Source organism: Cebus imitator, unplaced genomic scaffold (genome assembly GCF_001604975.1).
Source record: "Cebus imitator isolate Cc_AM_T3 unplaced genomic scaffold, Cebus_imitator-1.0 Scaffold0, whole genome shotgun sequence".
Taxonomy (NCBI): domain Eukaryota; kingdom Metazoa; phylum Chordata; class Mammalia; order Primates; family Cebidae; genus Cebus; species Cebus imitator.
This window is the reverse complement of record NW_016107315.1, coordinates 14,583,663-14,605,635: the sequence shown is the minus strand read 5'-3', so window position 1 is coordinate 14,605,635 and position 21,973 is coordinate 14,583,663. Positions and strand designations below refer to the sequence as shown.

Below are 21,973 nucleotides of genomic sequence, written 5' to 3'. Positions count from 1 at the left end.
ATTATTCATTTTACTATTGATGGACAGCTTTGTGGCTATTAAGAACAATGCTGCTACGAATATCCTTAATGCACATGAGCACGCTTTTCTCATGTGTGGAGGAACTTTTCTAAGGCTTTACAGCTTCTACACACTCTGAGCTTTCAGTTTCATTTCTCCTGGTCTGAGTTGATGAACCAAAGCCCATTTGTGTTTTGGCAAATGTCTTGAAGGCAAAACTGACTTTAGTGCTCTGATGATCTACTTACCTCCCTGGGCCAGGCTTTCTCCCCCAAGTTAACCTTGCAGTTCCTGACCATCTTTTCAGCTTTTCAAATACTTTAAAGGTGAATTTTTAAAAACTGAAAATTTGTTGTTTTTAAACAACAATATGGTGGAACAGCAGAATCAAACAATCTAGCCTATTCTCATTAGGTAATGAACTTTGCCAATTTCTTTACTGAACCTGAATTAGCTGTATTGCACCAAATGAACAAATCTGAGCCTCTCAGAATTTCAGTCATTTAATAGCAAACAAGCTTTTGGTTACAATGTTTTAATGAAAATGAAAATGCACTAACTGTAACAGTTTGTACACCACTATATATATGTGAACATTTAATAAATATCATCTGCTAATGAACATACAGGATGAAATTTCCTCTTGATGAAAATCTGGAATCTAATACTTAAGTTTCCCTCTTTGGATCACTTAAATTAGATGTCATTAGGAAACAGGTAAATTATCCACCTAAATATAAAATTTTTTTAAAAACTAAATTTTAAGGCATTCAAACTTTATTTAATCATTTGAACTGGAAAATCTGTGACAGGGTTACATTTTGCCTTGACTTCTTAAATGAAACATACTAAATATAACTTATTTTTTGTTTCTTGATGACACCTCAATCATAAAGAACATTCATTATTATACTGTGTTCTAACACATGAATATACTCCGAGGCTTTTGAAAATAGGCAGGATTATGTGTGTTTACATTCATCCCCAATTGCACCCCCATTTTTTCTGGCCTCCCCATTCCATCCTTCTGATGTATGTGTAGCATTTCTGTGTCCTTTGTTTTTCTCTTTTTCTTACTATCAAATGGCATTTACGCTTTTCCCGTATGTTTCCTTATGCAACTTATTCCTGGGTCCTTCTGACTTGTTTTTAAGCCAGATGTACGGTAGAGAACCAGATAATGCTACATTTTAAGAAAGAACTGTTTACTTGTCAGTATCTTCCCATTCTCAGTTTTTTTCCTTAAAGAAAAGAGAACTAACCATTAACATTTCAATGTGTCCTGGGATTAAAAACTGGAAAAAACCTCAATATTTAGACTTGGTCTCATGGAGACATAAAGATCTATGTTATAGGATTCTGAACTTACTCAGAGCATAGACAATATTAAAGCTTACAGGCAAAGGCTTGCCAAAAAACACCTGGAGTTGTGGTAAGGGCAGACCAAGAAGACTGATCTAACTGATATTCGCTTCTCACTATCAGGCAGTCCATACTACTTCTAGGAGAGAACGGACTCTTGGTAAGGCGAAAATAAAAACCACACTGTCTTGCACTGATACTAATATCGTCAAACGTTTATTTAGAAAGCTGGTCGAAAAGAACTAAAATGGAGTACAAGATACATCTAGCAGATGGTCCTTCTTCAAACAAATCCATCTCTATATTCTAAAGTGTATGGATCCCCCAATTCAATGGATAATGAGCATGCAAAGCAAAAGCAAACTTTCCCTCACCCATGGCTACTGAATGTACCAACAGCTAAAATGAAGGCCACTCCAAGCTAAAATGAGTTAAAATAGACTTTCAGAATTCTATGTATGCTGTAGAGAAAAGCACATATTATCACTTATGCAACTATCAGCAAAAAATAAATTTTGTAAGAATCTTTTTTTTGAGATGATGGTTTTTGCAAATGATAACACAAGTAATCATATGAATTGGAATTTTAAACTGATTTAACAGCAGGAGATACACACACACACATACACCCACACCCACATGCAGTATTACTTTCCTGAGGTGACAGTGATGTTTCTTCAATTATTAAAATGAAGTTTCCTTTGTATACTATAGGAATTCTCAGTGGTAGTGAGAGGCTAACAATTTTGATCAGATGCTTTTTACCTTGTGAAACAGTAAAAGTGATTCACAGGGACAATCAGCTTTATATGGTTAAGGGCTAGCTTATCAAGACAGAGTGGACTCTCTCCCCAATTAGAAGTGCTATATGATAACTTCTGTTGCATCAAATTCAAGTTGCTGCTGCCACTGTTTAGGTATTCAAGATAGTTACAAAAATCCTTCTGAAATTCAAAAGTAATTACAGTGGTCATCTCCTATTAAGTATTTACCATGTGCCAGACATTGTTCTAAAGGTTTTCAATATAAGATCTCACTTCATGCTTGAAAAAGAAAAGCATCTTCCAATATTTAGAAACAGGTCTGGCACTCATTTAGGAGTGGGGCCTGGTCCTTACGGCCACAGTATTCTCCTGAGGGACATAAACGGTCTCACAGAACAATGTAAGATCAAGTCACTCTGTGACCCTTATTAAAGGAGACTAAAAAATACTTTTATTTGTGCAATCACAAAAATACCAGTCATCGCCATCTCTCTCCAGCTATTGAATCACTACTGCTATAGATTCACTTTAGTCTGCATCCCTAGATAATATTCGTTAAGATGTTCAACCATAGAATTATCTCTCCTTTCTGAAATCACCTGTCCTGAGCAAACCTCACTTCCTTGAATCCTCCCTAATGGAGAATAAGCATCCCTGAAGTCACCTAACACAAGACCAAATCCTCTGCTAAGATCTTTTTAACACCTTCTTACTGATAACCAGCCCTAAAAACCCCATGGTGTATAATCTCCCTTGTTGCAAATGAGCAACAGACTCAACTTGTTCAATCATAGGTGGTCTTTGGCTATAGGGCCCTGGCAGAAATGAAGACCAATGGAGATTCAGCTAAAGTCCTTGTTGCTTTGTCCTGGGATCCTTAATGAGAGGGCAGATATAAAATCCCTTCTGAGGTGTCACCTGCCCTTGGTTGGGATGTAAGTTTATGCTGATTTACACTTAAATAGTTCAATGAAACCCTTCACTGTCAGGTTTGTTTTCCATGAAACAGTCTTTTGAAAATATTTTGGTTATTCAGATTCTGTTGCTCCTTGGTGAAATTGTTTTCTAGTCTAATGCCTGCTCCGATGATCATCTGCCTGCCTGCCTACTGTGTTAACGGTCTACAAGAGAAATAAACTATAATGAGAGGATGAACATAGGTTGGATTAGTTCATCTGAACTGGCCCTGGGGGCCAAGTTCAGATCTCTGACTGGCAAAACTATTTCAAAACTTTACAAGGTATAACACAGACAAACTATGAAAACATTATGGTAAACAACAGAAGCCAGTCAGAAAAACAAAAACAAAAACATGTATTTCATGATCCCACTGATAAAAAACATCCAGAATAGGCAAGTATTACTATTTACAGTGGTTTGCCTAGGAGTGGTGATAGGGTTAGGAAGGACTAGGGAGTCACCTTTTTAAGTAACATGGTAGGTCAACCTAAAATCAGCAGTCCTTTTTCTCTTTTAAATTTGTTGTATTTATTGCTGCAAGTCAAGGATACTGAATTTTACAACCTTTCCAAGGGACACGTGGCAACAAAGGAAACTTAAAACAGCAGGTAAAATCCCATCTGAACTAATTTCACAGATAATCAAATTATTATTTTAAAATCTGAGAATAAATATACTAAACATTATATTCTCCACCCCTAAAAAGACAAGATACCTCTCAGAGATGCTTTTTAACAAATTAGTAAGTAAAATTAAGTGCTCTTATAGAACTTATAGGGGAAAAAGCACCATGCACATCTTCCTTTTCTCCCTCTCAGATTTATTGACTGCCTTCAATATCCCAAGGAATTTACTCTCTTTTCTGTATGGCTTTGTTTTAGTATGTAAATTTGGAATTAAGATAGGTTTGTTCAGAGCAACATTTGCCATGAAGGCAAGGAAAAAAAAATCACAATGGGGTCAGGTGCAGTGGCTCATGCTTGCAATCCCAGCATTTTGGGAGGGTGAGGCAGGCAAATCACTTGACGTCAGGAGTTTGAGACCAGTCTGGCCAAAATGGTGAAATACTGTCTCTATTAAAAATACAAAAATGAGCCAGGTATGGTGGCGGGTGCCTGTAACCCCGGCTACTCGGGAGGTTGAGGCCGGAGAATCACTTGAACCGAGGCGGAGGTTTCAGTAACCTGACACCGCGTCACAGTACTCCAGCCTGTGCAACAGAGCAAGACTCTGGCAAAAAAACAAAACAAAATAAACAAAACCCCCAAAACATGAAACAAACCACATTGGGATTATCTGATTATATGATATTCAGATCAGAGTGGTTCCCATGTCCGCTTTATAGAATCCATATTTACAATAATATATAGGAAACAGATCACACTTATGTAGCTGAAAGGTTTGTCCTACTTTTTTTTTTTGACACATAGTTTTGCTCTTGTTGCCCAGGCTGATTTTGGCTCACCACAACCAACTCCCAGGTTCAAGAGATTCTCCTGCCTCAGCCTCAGCCTCCTGAGTAGGTAGGACTACAGGCCTGCACCACCACGTCTAGCTAATTTTTTCCTATTTTTAGTAGGGGTTTCTCCATGTTGGTCAGGCTGGTCTTGAACTCCTGATCTCAGGTTATCCGCCCGTCTTGGCCTCTCAAAGTGCTGGGATTACAGGTGTGAGCCACCACGCTTGGTCTACTTATTAACTTAATTACTAACATCATAAAGGGCCAGGCGTGGTGGCTCGCGCCTGTAATCCCAACAGTTTGGGAGGTTGAGGTGGGCCAATCACTTGAGGTCAGGATATTGAGACCAGCCTGGGTGACACGGTGAAACTCTGTCTCTCCTAAAAATACAAATATTAGTTGGGTGTGGTGGTTGTGTAGACCCAGCTACTTGGGAGGCTGAGGCAGGAGAATCGCTTGAACCTGGGAGGCAGAGGTTGTAGTGAGCTAAGATTGTGCTACTGCATTCTAGCCTGGGTGACAGGCGAGACTCAGTCTCAAACAAAAGCAAAAACCAAAGCCATCATAAAGGCATAACCTGAACTGATTATATATACTTGGGAGTGGTAACAGATGACTATTTCACATGCCTAGTTAGGAACATACTTACATTTGGGTTTCTACTTTCTTAAATGATTAAAATTGTAATTATTCAGTAGGCAGTTTGTTATTCAGCAGGTACCAAGGTGTTTTCAATTAAAGACTCTGGTAGTTTAGTAAAAACTTGGTTGTATCAACAAACAGCTACGATTTCTTGAAATTAAATATTTTGTTGGATGTGTGTTCATGTAAATTCTTCAAAACTACCTTGACCCCAATTCAGGAATATGAACTTCAGTGGCTGCTATGGATGAAATCATTTCTCCCAAAAAAAGACTCTACGTCTTGGCTGCTGGTGAGATGGCTGAATAGGAACAGCTCTGGTCTGCATCTTCCAGCCAGACCAACACAGAAGGCGGGTGAGTTCTGCATTTCCAATGACGTAACCTGTTCATCTCATTGGGGCTAGTTAAGCAAGTGGGTGCAGCCCACGGAGGGTGAGCAGAATCAGGGTGAGGTGTCACCTCACCCCAGAAGTGCAAGAAGGCAGGGGCTTCCCTTTCCAAGCCAAGGGAAGCTGTGAGGGACTGTGCTATCTGACCCAGATGCTTTTTCCACGGTTTCTGCAATCCGCAGACTCGGAAATTCTCTCATGTGCCTATACCACCAGGGGTTTGGGTTTCAAGCACAAAACTGGGCCGCTATTCGGGCAGACACCAAGCTAGCTGTTCTTTTTTTGTACCCCAATGATGCCTGGAACTCCATCGAGACAGAACCGTTTCGCTACCCTGGAAAGGGGGCTAAAGCCAGGGAGCCAAGTGGTCTCGTTCAGCGGGTCCCACTGCCATGGAGCCCAGCAAGCTAAGAATCACTAGCTTGAAATTCTCGCTGCCAGCACAGCAGTCTGAAGTCCACCTGGGACAATGGAGCTTGGTGAGGGGAAGGGTATCTGCCATTACTGAGGCTTGAGTAGGCGGTTTTACCCTGACAGTGCTAAAAAGGCCTGGAAATTCTGACTGGGTAGAAATCAACACAGTGTGGCAAGGCGGCTGTGACCAGACTGCCTCTCTAGATTTCTCTTCACTGGGCACGGTATCGCTGAAAGAAAGGCAACAGCCCCAGTAAGGGGCTTATGGATAAAAATCCCATCTCACTGGGACAGAGCATCCGGGGGAAGGGGCGGCTGTGGGTGCAGCTTCCGCGAGCTTAAATGTTCCTGCCTGCAGGCTCTGAAAAGAGTAGTGGATACTGACAAGCAGGGTTCTACCGGCACAGCGCTCAAGCTCTGCTAAGGGACAAACTGCCTCCTCAAGTGGGTCCCTGAACCCCATGCCTCCTGACTGGGAGAGACCTCCCAACAAGGGTTGACAGATACCTCATATAGGAGAGCTCTAGCTGGCATCAGGCCAGTGCCCCTCTGGGGCAAAGCCTCCAGAGGAAGGAGTAGGCAGCAATCTTTGCTGTTCTGCAGCCTCTGCTGGTGATACCCAAGCAAATAGGGTCTGGAGTGGACCTCCAACAAACTGCAGCAGACATGCAGAAGTGGGGCCTGTTGGAAGAAAAACTAACAAACAGAAAGCAATAACATCAATATCAACAAAAAGAACCCCCACACAGAAACCCCATCCAAACCCATCCAAAGGTCATCAGCCTCAAAGATCAAAGGTAGATAAATCCACGAAGAAAAACCAGCAAAAAATGCTGGGAATTCAAAACCCAGAATACTTCTTTTCTTCCAAATGATTGCAACTCTTCTCCAGTAAGGGCACAAAACTGGACAGAGAATGAGTTTGACGAATTGACAGAAGTAGGCTTCAGAAGCTGGGTAATAACAAACTCTCTGAGCTAAAGGAACATGTTCTAACCCAATGCAAGGAAGCTAAGAACCTTGACAAAAGGTTACAGGAATTGCGAACTAGAATAACCAGTTTAGAGAAGAACATAAATGACCTGAAAGAGCTGAAAAACAACACGAGAACTTTATGAAGCATACAAAAGTATCAATAGCTGAATGAATCAAGTGGAGTCTGAAGATCAGCTTAATGAAATGAGGCATGACGGTTAAGGTTAGAGAAAAAAGGTTCAAAAGGAACAAACAAAACCTCCAAGAAATATGGGATGCGAAAAGACCAAACCTATAATAGATTGGGGTCCCTGAAAGTGACAGAGAGAATGGAACCAGGTTGAAAAACTCACTTCAGGATATTATCCAGGACAGCTTCCTCAACCTAGCAAGACAGGCCAACACTCAAATTCAGGAAACACAGAGAAAACCACAAAGATACTCGTTGAGAAGAGTAATCCCAAGATACATAATCGTCAGATTCTCCAAGGTTGAGATGAAGGAAAAATGTTAAGGGCAGCCAGAGAGAAAGGTCAGGTTACCTACAAAGGGGAGTGCATCAGACTAACAGCGGATATCTCTGCAAAAACCCTACAAGCCACAAGAGAGTATTCAATATTCTTAAAGAATTTTCTTTTCTTTCCTTTCTTTTTTTTTGGAGACAGAAGGAAAATAATTTTCAACCCAGAATTTCATATCCAGACAAAGTTTCGTAAGTGAAGGAGAAGTAAAATCCTTTACAGACAAGCAAATGCTGAGGGATTTTGTCACCACCAGGCCTGCCTTAGAAGAGCTCCTGAAGGAAGCATTAAATATGGAAAGGAAAAACCAGTACCAGCCACTGCGAAAACACACCAAAATATAAAGACCAATGTTACTATAAAGAAACTACATCAACTAACATGCAAAATAACCAGCTAGCATCATGATGACAGGATCAAATTTGCATATAATAATATTAACCTTAAATGTAAATGGGCTAAATGCCCCATTTAAAAGACACAGACTGGCAAATTGGATAAAGAGTCAAGACCCATTGGTGTGCTGTATTGAGGAGACCCATTTCACATGCAAAGATATACACAGACTTGAAATAAAGGGATGGAGTCATATTTACCAACCAAATGGAAAAAAAACAATAACAGGGGTTGCAATCCTAGTCTCAGATAAAAGACTTTAAACCGACAAAGATCAAAAAAGATAAAGAAGGGCTAAATAATGGTAAAGGGATTAATGTAACAAGAAGAGCTAACTATCCTAAATATATATGCACTCAATACAGGAGCACCCAGATTCATGAAACAAGTTCTTAGAGACCTACAATAAGACTTAGACTCCCATACAATAACAGTGGGAAACTTTAACACCCCACTGTCAATATTAGACAGGTCAACAAGACAGAAAATTAACAAAGATATTTAGGACTTGGAACTCAGCTCTGGACCGAGCAGACCTAATAGATGTCTATGGAACTCTCCACCCCAAATCAACAGAATATACATTCTTCTCAGCACCACACAGCACTTATTCTAAAATCAACCATACAATTTGAAGTAAAACATTCCTCAGCAAATGCAAAGGAACAGAAATAACAACAAACAGCCTCTCAGATCACAGTGCAATCAAATTAAAACTCAGGATTAAGAAATTCACTAAAAACTTCACAACTGCATGGAAACTGAACAACTTGCTCCTGCATGACCACTGGCTAAATAACAAAGTTAAGGCAGAAATAATAAAGGTCTTTGAAACCAATGAGAACAACAAAGAGACAATGTACCAGAATCTCTGGGACACAGCTAAAGTAGTGTTTGGAGGGAAATTTATAGCACTAAATGCCCAGAAAAGAAATGAGGAAAGATCTAAAATCGACACCCTAACATCACAATTAAAAGAACGAGAGAAGCAAGAGCAAACAAATTCAAAAGCTAGCAGAAGACAAGAAATAATGAAAATCAGAGCGGAACTAAGGAGACAGAGATACAAAAAACCCTCCCCCTGCAAAATCAATAAATCCAGGAGCTGGTATTTTGAAAAGATTAACAAAAATAAATAGACCGCTAGCCAGATTAATAAAAGAAGAGAGAGAAGAATCAAATAGACACAATAAAAAATGATAAAGGGGATATCATCGCTGATCCCACAGAAATACAAACTACCATCAGAGAATACTATAAACACCCCTATGCAAATAAACTAGAAAATCTAGAAGAAATGGATAAATTCCTGGACACATACACCCTCCCACGACTAAATCCAGAAGAAGTCGAAATCCCTGAATAGACCAATAACAAGTTCTGAAATTGAGGCAGTAATGAATAGCCTACCAACCAAAAAAAGCCCAGGACCAGATGGATTCACAGCTGAATTCTACCAGAGGTACAAAGAGGAGCTTGTACTACTCCTGCAACTGTTCCAAACAATAGAAAAAGCGGGACTCCTCCCTAACTCATTTTATGGGGCCAGCATCATCCTGATACCAAAACCTGGCAGAGATACAACAAAAAAGTAAAAGTTCAGGCCAATATCCCTGATGAACATTGATGCAAAAATCATCAATAAAATACTGGCAAACTGAATCCAGCAGCACATCAAAAAACTTATCCACCATGATCAAGTTGGGTTCATCCCTGGGATGCAAGAACGGTTCAACACATGCAAATCAATCTGCCGCATACACAGAACCAATGACAAAAACCATACGATTATGTCAATAGATGTAGAAAAGGCCTTTGATAAAATTCAACACCCCTTCATGCTAAAAAAAACCCTTAATAAATTAGGTACTGATGGAACATATCTCAAAATAATAAGAACTATTTATGTCAAACCCATAGCCAATATCATACTGAATGGGCCAAAGCTGGAAGCATTCCCTTTGAAAACTGGCACAAGACAAGGATGCCCTCTCTCATCACCCCTATTCACATAGTACTGCAAGTTCTGGCCAGAGTAATCAGGCAAAAGAAAGAAATACAGGGTATTCAAATAGGAAGAGAGGAAGTAAAACATTGTCTCAGCCCAAAAACTCCTTAAGGTGATAAACAACTTCAGCCAAGTTTCAGGATACAAAATCAATGTGCAAAAATCACAGGCATTCCTATACACCAATAATAGACAAGCAGAGAGGCAAATCATCAGTGAACTCCCATTCACAATTGCTACAAAGAAAATAAAATACCTAGGAATATAACTTAAAAGAGTCATGAAGGATCTCTTCAAGGAGAGCTACAAACCACTGCTCCAGGAAATAAGGACACAAACAAATGGAAAAAAAAATTCCATCCTCATGGAGAGGAAAAATCAGTATTGTGAAAATGACCATACTGCCCAAAGTAATTTATAGATTCAATGCTATTCTCATCAAGCTACTATTGACTTTCTACACAGAAGAAGAAAAAAACTACTTTAAATTTCATATGGAACCAAAAAAGAGTCTGTATAGTCAAGGCAATCCTCAGAACAAAGCCGGAGGCATCATGCTACTTGGCTTCAAGCTATACTACAAGGCTATGGTAACCAAAACAGCATGGTACTGGTACCAAAACAGATATACAGACCAATGGAACAGAACAGAGGCCTCAGAAATAACACCACACATCTACAATTATCTGATCTTCGGCAAACCTGACAAAAGCAATGGGGAAAGGATTCCCTATTTAATCAATGATGTTGGGAAAACTGGCTAGCCATATGCAGAAAACAGAAACTGGACCCCTTCCTTACACCTTATGCAAAAATTAACTCAACATGGATTAAAGACTTAAACATAAAACCTGAAACGATAAAAACCCTAGAAGAAAACCTAGGCAATATCATTTAAAACATAGGCATGGGCAAAGGCTTTATGGTTAAAACACCAAAAGCACTTGCAACAAAAGCCAAAATTGACAAATGGTCTAATTAAACTAAAGAGCTTCTGCAAATCAAAAGAAACTGATCATCAGAGTGAACAGGCAACCTATAGAATGGGAGAAAATTTTTGCAATTTATCCATCTGACAAAGGTCTAATATCCAGAATCTACAAAGAACATAAACAAATTTACAAGAAAAAACCCCATCAAAAAGTGGGTGAAGAATATGAACAGACACTTCTCAAAAGATGACATTTATGTGGCCAACAAACATATGAAAAAAAGTTCATCATCAGTAGTCATTAGAGAAATGCACATCAAAACCACAATGAGATAGCATCTCACTCCAGTCAGAATTGTGATCATTAAAAAGTCTGGAAACAACAGATGCTGGTGCGGAAGCAGAGAAACAGGAACGCTTTTACATTGTTGTGGGAGTGTAAATTAGTTCAACCATTGTGGAAGACAGTGTGGTGATTCTTCAAGGACCTAGAACTAGAAATACCATTTGACCCAGCAATCCCATTACTGGGTTTATACCCAAAGGATTATAAATCATTCTACTATGAAGACACATGTGCACGTATACGTTTACTGCAGCACTGTTTACAATAGCAAAGACTAGGAACTAACCCAAATGCCCATCAATGACAGACTGGATAAAGAAAATGTGGCACATATACACCACAGAATACTATGCAGCCATAAAAAAGAATGAGTTCATGTCCTTTACAGGGTCATGGATGAAGCTGGAAGCCATCATCCTCAGCAAACTAACACAGAAACAGAAAACCAAATACCACATGTTCTCACTTATAAGTGGGAGTTGAACAATGAGAACCCATGGATACAGGGAGGGGAACATCACACACTGGGGCCTGATGGGGGGGGTGGTGAGGGGGGAAAAGGGAGGGAGACCATTAGGACAAATACCTAATGCATGCAGGGCTTAAAATCCAGATGAGGCCGGGCGCGGTGGCTCAAGCCTGTAATCCCAGCACTTTGGGAGGCCGAGGCGGGTGGATCACGAGGTCAAGAGATCGAGACCATCCTGGCCAACATGGTGAAACCCCGTCTCTACTAAAACTACAAAAAATTAGCTGGGCATGGTGGTGTGTGCCTGTAATCCCAGCTACTCAGGAGGCTGAGGCAGGAGAATTGCCTGAACCCAGGAGGCGGGGGTTGCGGTGAGTCGAGATCGCGCCATTGCACTCCAGCCTGGGTAACATGAGTGAAACTCCGTCTCAAAAAAAGAAAAAAAAAAAAAAATCTAGATGACAGGGTGACAGGTGCAGCAAAGCCCCATGGCACATGTACACCTATGTAACGAACCTGCATGTTCAGAACATGTATTTCAGAACTTCAAGTTAAAAAAAAAAAAAAAAAGACACTACATGTTAATCCTTGGTACCAATGAATGTGACCTTATTTGGAAACAGGGTCTTTGTAGATGTAATCAAGTTAAGATGAGGTCATGTTTGATTATGGTTGGTCCTGAATCCAATGATTGGTATCCTTTCATGGTGACAAAGATTTGAAGCCAGTGACAGAAGAGAGAGACAGGGAAAGTCACCTGAAGACAAATGCAGATACTAAAAGTAAAATATCAGACACTGGAGCTACAAGCCAAAGAACACCAAGGATTGTGGGCAGCTGCCACAGGCTGGAGGAGGCAAGGAAGGATTTCTCCCTACAATCTTCAGAGAGAAAGACCCTTCAAAGGGAGGTAACACCTGTAGTTCAGACTTCTGGCCTCCTAAGCTGTGAGAGAATAAGTTTGCTTTAAACCATTCAGTTTATGGTACTTTGTTGCAGCAGCCCAGGGAAACTCACACAGAGGGTAAAAACATAAGAAACTAACAAAGTTAATATGGTCTTCCTAGTTCTCCAATCTTTTGGACAAATCTGTATTATTCACTGTTGGCTTTTCTTCTATCCCTTCCCAAACCTGAATATAGTTTCCCCAAGGATCAGTCCCTTGGTTTTGGCTCTTCTGTTTTCTCCTATTGAGACTAAATTTGCCACTACCAGTAGAAAAGTCCCAAGCTGGTAGTCTCACTAATCTTGTCTTTTCTACTGCTTTTGGCATGACACTGCTTGATCATCATTCAAGCACAATTTACACAGAATTGACCTTGATGATTTACTCTCAAAACTGGATTCTGACCACCTTCCACTGATTTTCATACTGCAGTAACTGCATTGAATAGATTCGTATGATTGCCACTATTTTCTACAGTACTAAGGAAGAAAAAAGCAACTGTAAAAGATTTCCAAGTGTAAGACATTAGCTGGATTCAGAAATAACAAAATATGAAAATTTGTGACTTCGAATCAATGGACTATAATAAAGTGTTACCACTATTTCCTACTCATCAGAGTACTCTGACTGCTCCTGTTCTTTCAATACACATATTCAGTATCATCAGGTACTGAGTCTTTCTTTACAAAGTCTTGTAACATCTGTTTTCTTTCACATGGTTTGACTCTTCACACCAAGTTAACTGTACTGCAACTGGTCTTTGAGATTGTCTCCATACAACCAAACTCACTGCATGTCAATACCAATTTTCCTAAAATATCTGCATATGTTTTTCTTTTTTAATTCCTTTAATGTGGACTCCTAGTTACTAGCTACCACTAAGATAAAATCCAAGCTTTCTTGGTGTACTTGTGGCAGATACTGCTAGTTGCATATTCAATATCCATTCTGCTCTAATTTTGTTCAAGGCATTTATGTATCCAACTAATACACATTATCTTCCCAGATTTCCTTGCAGTTAGGAAAGACTATGGGACACAGACCAGCAGAAGTTTTTTAGGAATTTCTGAGAACATAGGTGCTTTCTTTATAAAAGCATTGTCCCTTTCTAGAATACAAAGCTGAAGATAAAGTGAGCATCTTATGGATGAAACCAACAAACTGAAGATGGCACATTATAAATATACAAGTCGACTAGGCCACTGATTACACTGACGATTCACTGTACCAGCCCTGGACTGTTATTTCTCAATACTTTACGTGATAAAAATAAGACCATGCTATGGTTTAAGTTACTGTAGGAGGGATTCTGTTACCTGTACTTAAATGCAACCCTTACTGAAACTAGGATTCAAGGCTCTTCACAGCCTGCGCTCAACTACTCCTTTTTATCTTACCTCCCACTATTTCTTGCACTTTCAGGCATCTGTGCTTATTTACATAATTTTGCACTGAATTCACTGTTTACCAAACACAATACTCTTCCATACCTGTGTTTGCATACATGCTCTGTGCTTTTATGTTTTCACAGAAATGACATTCCCTCACTTGGGTAAACTTACTTATTGCATAAGACTCATCTCAAATATATAGTGTTAACTTGCTCTTTTCTTTGTTGCAACCGTACTACTTTGTTCACACCCCAGCACTTTAAATAGTTCACTGTAATCATTTACTTACATATCTGCTTCCCCAATTAGATGATCAATCTCTTAATTGCAGGGACTATGTGTTTTTCTTTATGTATCATCAATGTTTGCTTGGCACATGGTAAGTTTTCAATACACATTTTAATTAAGAATAAAACACAAACTGGATTTAACTGAGTTTTTTGTGTATGTGTATTTGCCTTTGTCCCAACAGATATTATTCAATTATTTCTATCTTCACCAATGTGCAACTTGTAAAAAATAAGCGATAGTGCTAATGGCATCTTAAATAAATCCAGTCATCATTTTTAACTCTTCTTTATATTTCCTATATGACCAAGCACAAAACTTATCTACCAGGAACTTAAAAATGTTTGAATTGACTTTACAGCACCATGAAAAACACAGAAGACATTATACCTATAGAGGAAGACTGTGGACTAATCAGAAGGTCCTCTTGGACTTGTTCACTTCCTGGAACTGTCTGCTGATCACTCAGGGAACTCTGAGATGCACTGACAGGCTGGGACACTTCCTCATGGACTTCCTCGTCACTTAACCTTTCTACTTTGACCCGGACATCTTCTTCGGAACCTAAGGGCAAGGTAGTTTTTGTGCTCTCACAAGTCACATAATCAGTCATTCTTCTACCAGTTTCAGACGGGCCAGGTAATTCTAAAGTCCGGGTATTTTCTCCTTGCTTAACTTTCTCAGGCTGAATCCTTCGATCAATTCCAAAAGGAAAAGTCCAGGGAAAAGCTAAGGAAGAGTCAACTGGTTGGTTTCTATTTTCTGAGTAGGAAGCTGAAGAATTCAGTACCTGGGGTGAACTTGTTTGTGTGCTACACTTTACAGGACTCTCAGGAGACATAACAATGTAGCTTTTGCGCTTTCTCCGGGATTCTCGGCAGACAGGAATCGTTCTTTCTACCACACTGCACTCTGAGGACACGGGAGAAATGCTCCCATCTCGAGAAGTAAAATTGCAGTTAGAATTATTTTCTTGCCCAGCATCTAGACCCTTTTCAGGTTGGCTGTTGGGTGTATTCCATAAAATGCTTGATTTCATGAACTCTGAGCAGGTGCTGGCAACACTGAACATTTGCATATAGCTGGCTGCTGCTAGAACATCAATAATATTTTCTGTGTTAATCGATAGAGTGGCTGTGTAAGCATATTCTAAAAGGGGTATAAAGCCAGTCACTGTAACATGATGCAGATCCAACACATTCTTGTTCTCATCCTCGGCTTGGCCTACAAGTTTGGTGCGAAAGAAATCACTGCAAGCTGCTAGTACCACCTTATGTGCCCGGAAGATTTTGTCCTGGACACGAATAGTGATATCACAAAAATGTCCATCATTTCGCAGCATATTTAGCTTTCCAAGCATTTCCTGGCTGTGGGAAGAGGAGCTATGAGTAAATGTTTTCACACCCATCTTTTACTTCCTCTTCTACAGATGCTCTTCAAGGATGCAAATGAATCAGAAATATCCTAAAAAATACATAAAATAAATCATTAATTGATATTTTAGTAGTTTAAATGTGATTTAGATCATTTTCTTGTGGACACTGTACTAAATTAAAAGGCTGAAAGATTATGAGAGAAACTTCAAGATAGGGACTGTACAGAAATATATTCTCCCTATCTGCCTTCCAAACGGTTCAATCAGTGAAGTCTGTGAACCAACGTTTTAATAAGCTGCAGTGCTGCAACAGTTTGTAAATAATGACAATTGTAGAGTGTCTTCTATGTGCCAGACAGTATTTGTAACGCTTCACATTGAATAATTAGTTGATCATCATCGTATCTGTCAGTAGGCATATTATTATTCCTGTTTCTAAATGTGAGCATGCAGCAGGCAATGCCAGTGTAAACACTAAACAATCCATTACATAATCATCCCTGTGACTGTTTTATGCAGGTAAATGTATAGAGAAAAAGAAAGATGAGAAAAAGAAAAAAATGAAGTGGAAAGAAAAAAACCCAAACGATTTCAAGATGAATTTAAAAAGATTTCCAGGCATGGTGGCTCACACCTGTAATCCCAGCACTTTCGGAGGCCAACGCAGGCAGATTGCTTGAGCTCAGGAGTCTGAGATTACCCTGGCCAACATGGCGAAGCCCTGTCTCTACTAAAAACATACCAAAATTAGCTGGGTATGGTGGCATGGGCTTATATTCCCAGCTATTTGGGATGTTGATGTGGAAGGATCACTTGAGCCTGGGAAGCAGAGGTTGCAGTGAGCTGAGATTGCGCTAGTGCACTCCAAGCCTTGGTGACAGAGTGAGACCCTATCTAAAACAAACAAACAAAAAGTACAGACTCTTCTAACTTGAGAAGACACAATGATCAATTTGGAACTGTTCCATGTCAGACTTCACAAAAGGATAAGGCATAAATCTGTTTCAAAGCAGCCAGGTAAAGCTACTGAAATAATTATCTTGACCATAATTACTGACAGAAGTTCAAATGCAAACTGAGTGCTCCACATACCCTTCCCTAAAGACAACTGACCACAATGAGACACTAGACAGCCAGGGACTGGTCTATGCAAACCATCATTTAATGTATTTGCTGATTTAGGTCTCACAAAAATGAGATGAAGAGGAAGAAAACGGGAGGGCTATATATAAAGTGTTTTGTTCATTTATTGCATCCCAAGAAACTAGCTTCTGCTTTTAAAGCATGGCCTTCAAGAGTGCTTACTTTGGGAGCATGTGGTTGAATAAAGAAACATGCTTTCAGAGCAAGTGAATTAGTTATAATCCAGGGACCATCTGCATGAACAAAGGTGTGAAGGCAAGAAATTAAAAAGCATATTTGGAAAACATGTGCATCACAGTATTAAAATGAAACTATTTCAATTTTGAATAGGTCCCAAACAATAGATAATGTACTACATTGTCAAGTGAGGCACAAGGGCACCTTACACAAGGGGGTAGTGGAAAACTATTTTCAACCTGAGTTACATCCACCTTCAATCATCTTCCATGTTCAAAGAGTAGATATGAAAATGACTTTTGCTGAGATTAATCAGTTTGTTGTGAGTTGGAAACCCTATTCTACTTCCCTGCTTATTTCCCTGTAGGGAAAGGGGCTTCAAGGCATGTTGATCCTTTATTTCTGGTCTATGGAAAATATGTTACACTTGAAAAAACTCTAAAGGACACATGAGTCTGATTTAAACAACAGCCAAGGCCAAGGAGTATGCCTACTATCTCCCAACATATATAAAAGCAACATAGTGGAGTGGTTTAGAGTACAGACTCTGGAGCCAGAATGCTGACTCTGCATGCTGGTTCTGCTATTTTTACCTGTGTGACCTTAGGCAAGTCATTAAACAAACCCTCTGTATCTTAATATATTCAGCAGTATAATAAAGATAACACAACACACCTAATAGAGTTCTGAGGATTAAATGATGTAATACATGTTAAGTGTTTAGAATGGTAACTAACAACATAATCCAATGCTACAGAAACGTTAGTTGCTGCTGCTACTCATATTACCATTAAAGACCTTTTCTTCCTGGAAGGGCCAGAAACCACACCAGCAAATGAAGAGGAGTGAAAGAGGAAAGTTGGGGAAGACAGAAAGAAAAAGGAGGCAAACCAAACCTGACTCTTCAACTGTAGGCATGTAGTAGGCCTGAACTGGGAAAGGAAAGAAATCTTTCACCTAACATTATTAGCTCTTGAAAAGATTGTTAGTATTTCCTGAAAGTGATCAGAACAGTTATTAAGACTTGCTCTCCAGGGACCTGGAGGAAGAGCTACCACCACAGAATAAAATGGCTCACGAGTACCTCCTGTAATGCACAGTACAAAGTCTGATAGAAGTATGGGATGAGAGAGGAAGGAGATGATGAGGAAATGCAGTTCAGAAACCACAAAGTATAACCTCAAGTTTTACAAGTTAGATAAGTCTCTTTAAAAAAAACTCTCGTTGGGAGTGGTAGCTCATACCTGTAATCCCAGCACTTTGGGAGGCTAAGGTGGGTGGATAACCAAGGTCAGAAGTTTGAGATCAGCCTGGCTAACATGGTTAAACCCCATCTCTACTAAAAATACAAAATTAGCTGGGCGTGATGTGATGGTGCACACCTGTAATCCTACCTACTCGGGAGGCTGAGGCAGAAAAATCACTTGAACCCGGGAGGGAGAGGTTGCAGTGAGCCGAGATCATGCCATTGCACTCCAGCCTGGGCAAAAAGAGCAAAACTTCACTAAAAAAAAATTTTTTTTTAATTTATCTCTGTGTGTAGATGAATATGTTTATGCATAGTTACATGTTTAATTTGATGCTCATTTAAAATTTTTAAGTAAAGATCAGTATTAATTACAATTACTAATTTGGATTTTGAGTATCGTTTACAAATAATAAAAATGTACACGTAGCCGGGCGCAGTGCCTCACGCCTGTAATCCCAGCACTTTGGGAGGCCAAGGTGGGCGGATCATGAGGTCAAGAGATCGAGACCATCCTGGCCAACATGGTGAAACCCCGTCTCTACTAAAAATACAAAGGGTGTGGTGGCGCACGCCTGTAGTCCCAGCTACTTGGGAGGCCCAGGCAGGAGAACTGCTTGAACCCAGGAGGTGGAGGTTGCAGTGAGCCGAGATCGCGCCACTGCACTCCAGCCTGGCTTCTGGCCACAGAGCAAGACTCTGCCTCAAAAAAAAAAAAAAAAAAGTACGTGTAGCAGTTTGCAATTTGAACTATTTAATAATTCAGAAAGTTTACTTCCCACCCATTTTATTCCAAATTACTGATGAAACATTGCTTTCAGACATTCATATGAAAGAGGTATGTTGCTAAACAACATATAATTTAAGGGAATGCAAAAAAAAATCTACAATTTTTTTTTTACAGTTAGATTGGAAAATTTTGCCAAATAAGGTATATAACCTAGTTGATAAAGTAGAACGGCTTAAGTTAGACACATCTTAGGTTTTAAATTTTCACTTCCCCATTTATCAGCCAGGCATTAATTCTAAGTCAAGTTGTTCACCTATCTAATGATGCTTCTGTTTTTTTCTCATCTGAAAAATGGGAATCATAGAAATTATACTTCAAAGATAGTCAAGAGGATCAAATTAGCACAATTCCTGGCATTAAGCAAGCATTCAATAAATTTTGTAAGCTATTTATTCACACTAGAAAAAGTGTGAACAAAAATTAAATGGAGATCAAATTTTTAAATGTCTACTCTTTCTCACAGCATATTCTGAAATCTATATTTTGATATATAGATTAGCTGATAAAAATTATCAGAAGATTTGAGATTAAAACAAAGTAGCTCTTAGCATTTAAAGTGAGGTGGCTGTCTAACATGATTAGAGAAAGTAATGAGGCTGTGAACCTTGAAAGTAATTTTAGTTAGATGAGAAAATATATTTAAAAGAATGTGCCTATTTATGCAGCCACATCTCAAAATTGGAGGCTAACTTTCAAAAGATACTAAACCAGGGTTTTTGTTTGTTTGTTTGTTTTGAGACAAAGACTCACTCTGATGCCAGGTTGGAGTACAGTGGCACAATCCTCACTGCAACCTCCGCCTCTCAGGTTCAAGTGATTCTCCTGCCTCAGCCTCCCAAGTAGCTGGGACTACAGGCATGTACCACCATGCCCAGTTAATTTTTGTATTTTTAGTAGACACAGGGTTTCACCATGTTGGCGAAGATGGTTTTGATCTCTTGACCTTGTGATCCGCTGGCCTCGGCCTCCCAAAGTGCCAGGATCATAGGCGTGAGCGTAGTTAAACCCAGGCCTGATAATAACCAGGTTTTAACTATGCTAAAACTAAACTGAGATCACTCAATTACAGCTTATATTCTAATTAAAACCAATCAAGGACAGAAAAGGTTAAGGAGAGGGGCATATGGATTTAAGATGCCTGTAAAGGAATAATCGAGGTGGAAATTTATACATAAACTTGTCTGTACTGGCTAATTATCTACTATGTACCAGATATAACACTAGGGGCTTTAGATTCGTTCTTACATGAGGGTAGATGATAATACCCTGATTTTACGGATGAGGAAACCGGGGCTCAGAAAATTATTTAGTTCAAGACCACTTAACGTTTATACTAACCTTCAGACCTACAATCTCCTTCAATAAGTATGGGTAGCCACATGGGAGTAGAAGAATCCTATCTGCATTTGAAAAAGATTGTCTTGGTGGCAGCAGTGAGGATAAAGAAAATGCATCTGAGAAATATTTACGATGGAAAACCACCTGGGTATGATTTTGTATTAAGGCTGGGTGGAACAGTAGCTAGAAGAGGAAAGTTAGATGGTTATATCTCTAACTTTGTTTTCATCAAACAAGATGAAAGAAGAGCTGGTTTTGATAGGGGCTGGTGAAGAGGGAAAGAAATGTTTCAATTTTGGATATACTGAGTTTAAAATTCCTGAGAAGAATATCCACACATAAACTTTTACATGAAATTGCCCACTCTGCCCTGCAGTTCAGGGAAAAAGTCACTGATAAATTTCATTCTGTTGAATTTATTAGCGCTGAAGACATGTAAAGAATGTATGGCGAAGAAGGGGCAGAAAGGCAAGTTGTTAGAAGCTTAGAGCAGATAAAGCAAAAGGACTTGGTGAAAACATTTTATGGTATCTAATTTCTCTTTTGATCCGGTCCAGTATTTCACATAACATACAACACAGTGTAATAGGATGTGGGGGCGATCTGGCTGCAACATCTGTCACCCCATTGATCGCCAGGGTTGATTTGGCTGATCTGGCTGGCTAGGCGGGTGTCCCCTTCCTCCCTCACCGCTCCATGTGTGTCCTTCCCGAAGCTGCACGCTCGGTCAAAGAGGATGACAATCCCTGATAGAGGAGGACTGGTCTTCGGTCAAGGGTATACGAGTAGCTGTGCTCCCCTGCTAGAACCTTCAAACAAGCTCTCCAGGTCCATACAACACAGTGAAATAAGTGAATGAATAAATTTATACTATAAAATTGCTATCTGATTTTGCTATATAAAATACCTACATCTATTTATCATAAATGGTTAAAAGAAAAAGTTGCAATTTGAAATTATAGTCTTCCAATTCTAAATTAAAAGCATAACCAATATGAAATGATAATGTACTTATTCTCCAGTAATGACTAGCACCCAGAATGGCTTTTAAATTCCATTTCTCACCCCAAAAAAACTATAAACTCATGGGTCCTTAGAGAAATGGCTGATTCCATGTCTCAGGCAGTAAATGTCTCTCTGGAATATCTGACCAGATAGCAAGGAAGTTATCAAAGATTACTAAGGTTATGTCAAAGCTCGTCAACTTGAAGAGGTTCCCAATAGACAAATCTAGGAGAATATACTCTAGCTTCCTGCCAGCCCTAAGCAACCACTAATCTATATTTTGTCTATAAACTTCCCTATCCAAGACTTTCAAATGAATAGAATCATATGTGAATTTTTGGGACTCACTTCATTTAGCATAATGTTCTACCACGTATCATGCTTCATTTACATTTATTGCTGAAAAAATATTCCATTCCATAGTCTACATTTTGATTATCTATGGTTAATGGACACAAGTTGTATCCAGTTTTTGGCTATTATGAATAATGCTGCTATAAACAGCCAGTGTATGTTTTTGTGTAGATGCATGTTTTCAGTTTGTTGGGTAAATGTATATGAGGGGAATTGTTGGGTAATATGGTAACTCTGTATTTAATCATTTGAGAAACTGTCACACTGTTTTCCAAAGCAGCC

At 39.4% G+C, this 21,973-nt stretch overlaps 1 protein-coding gene across 8 annotated transcripts in view; it reads right to left on the bottom strand.

The window, feature by feature from the left end:
* The window catches only part of ZBTB44 (zinc finger and BTB domain containing 44), an 83,345-nt gene that overhangs the window by 14,316 nt on the left and 47,056 nt on the right, over positions 1–21,973 (bottom strand). For 6 of the 8 annotated variants that reach the window (XM_017522481.2, XM_017521965.2, XM_037736046.1 and 3 more), the window contains one exon: positions 14,654–15,727. The exons of the other annotated variants lie outside the window; for them this stretch is intronic. In XM_017522481.2, coding sequence (XP_017377970.1) covers positions 14,654–15,671 — 1,018 coding nt within the window. In that variant the 5' untranslated portion in view covers positions 15,672–15,727. The remainder of the gene's footprint in view (positions 1–14,653; positions 15,728–21,973) is intronic. 8 annotated transcript variants of the gene reach the window in all.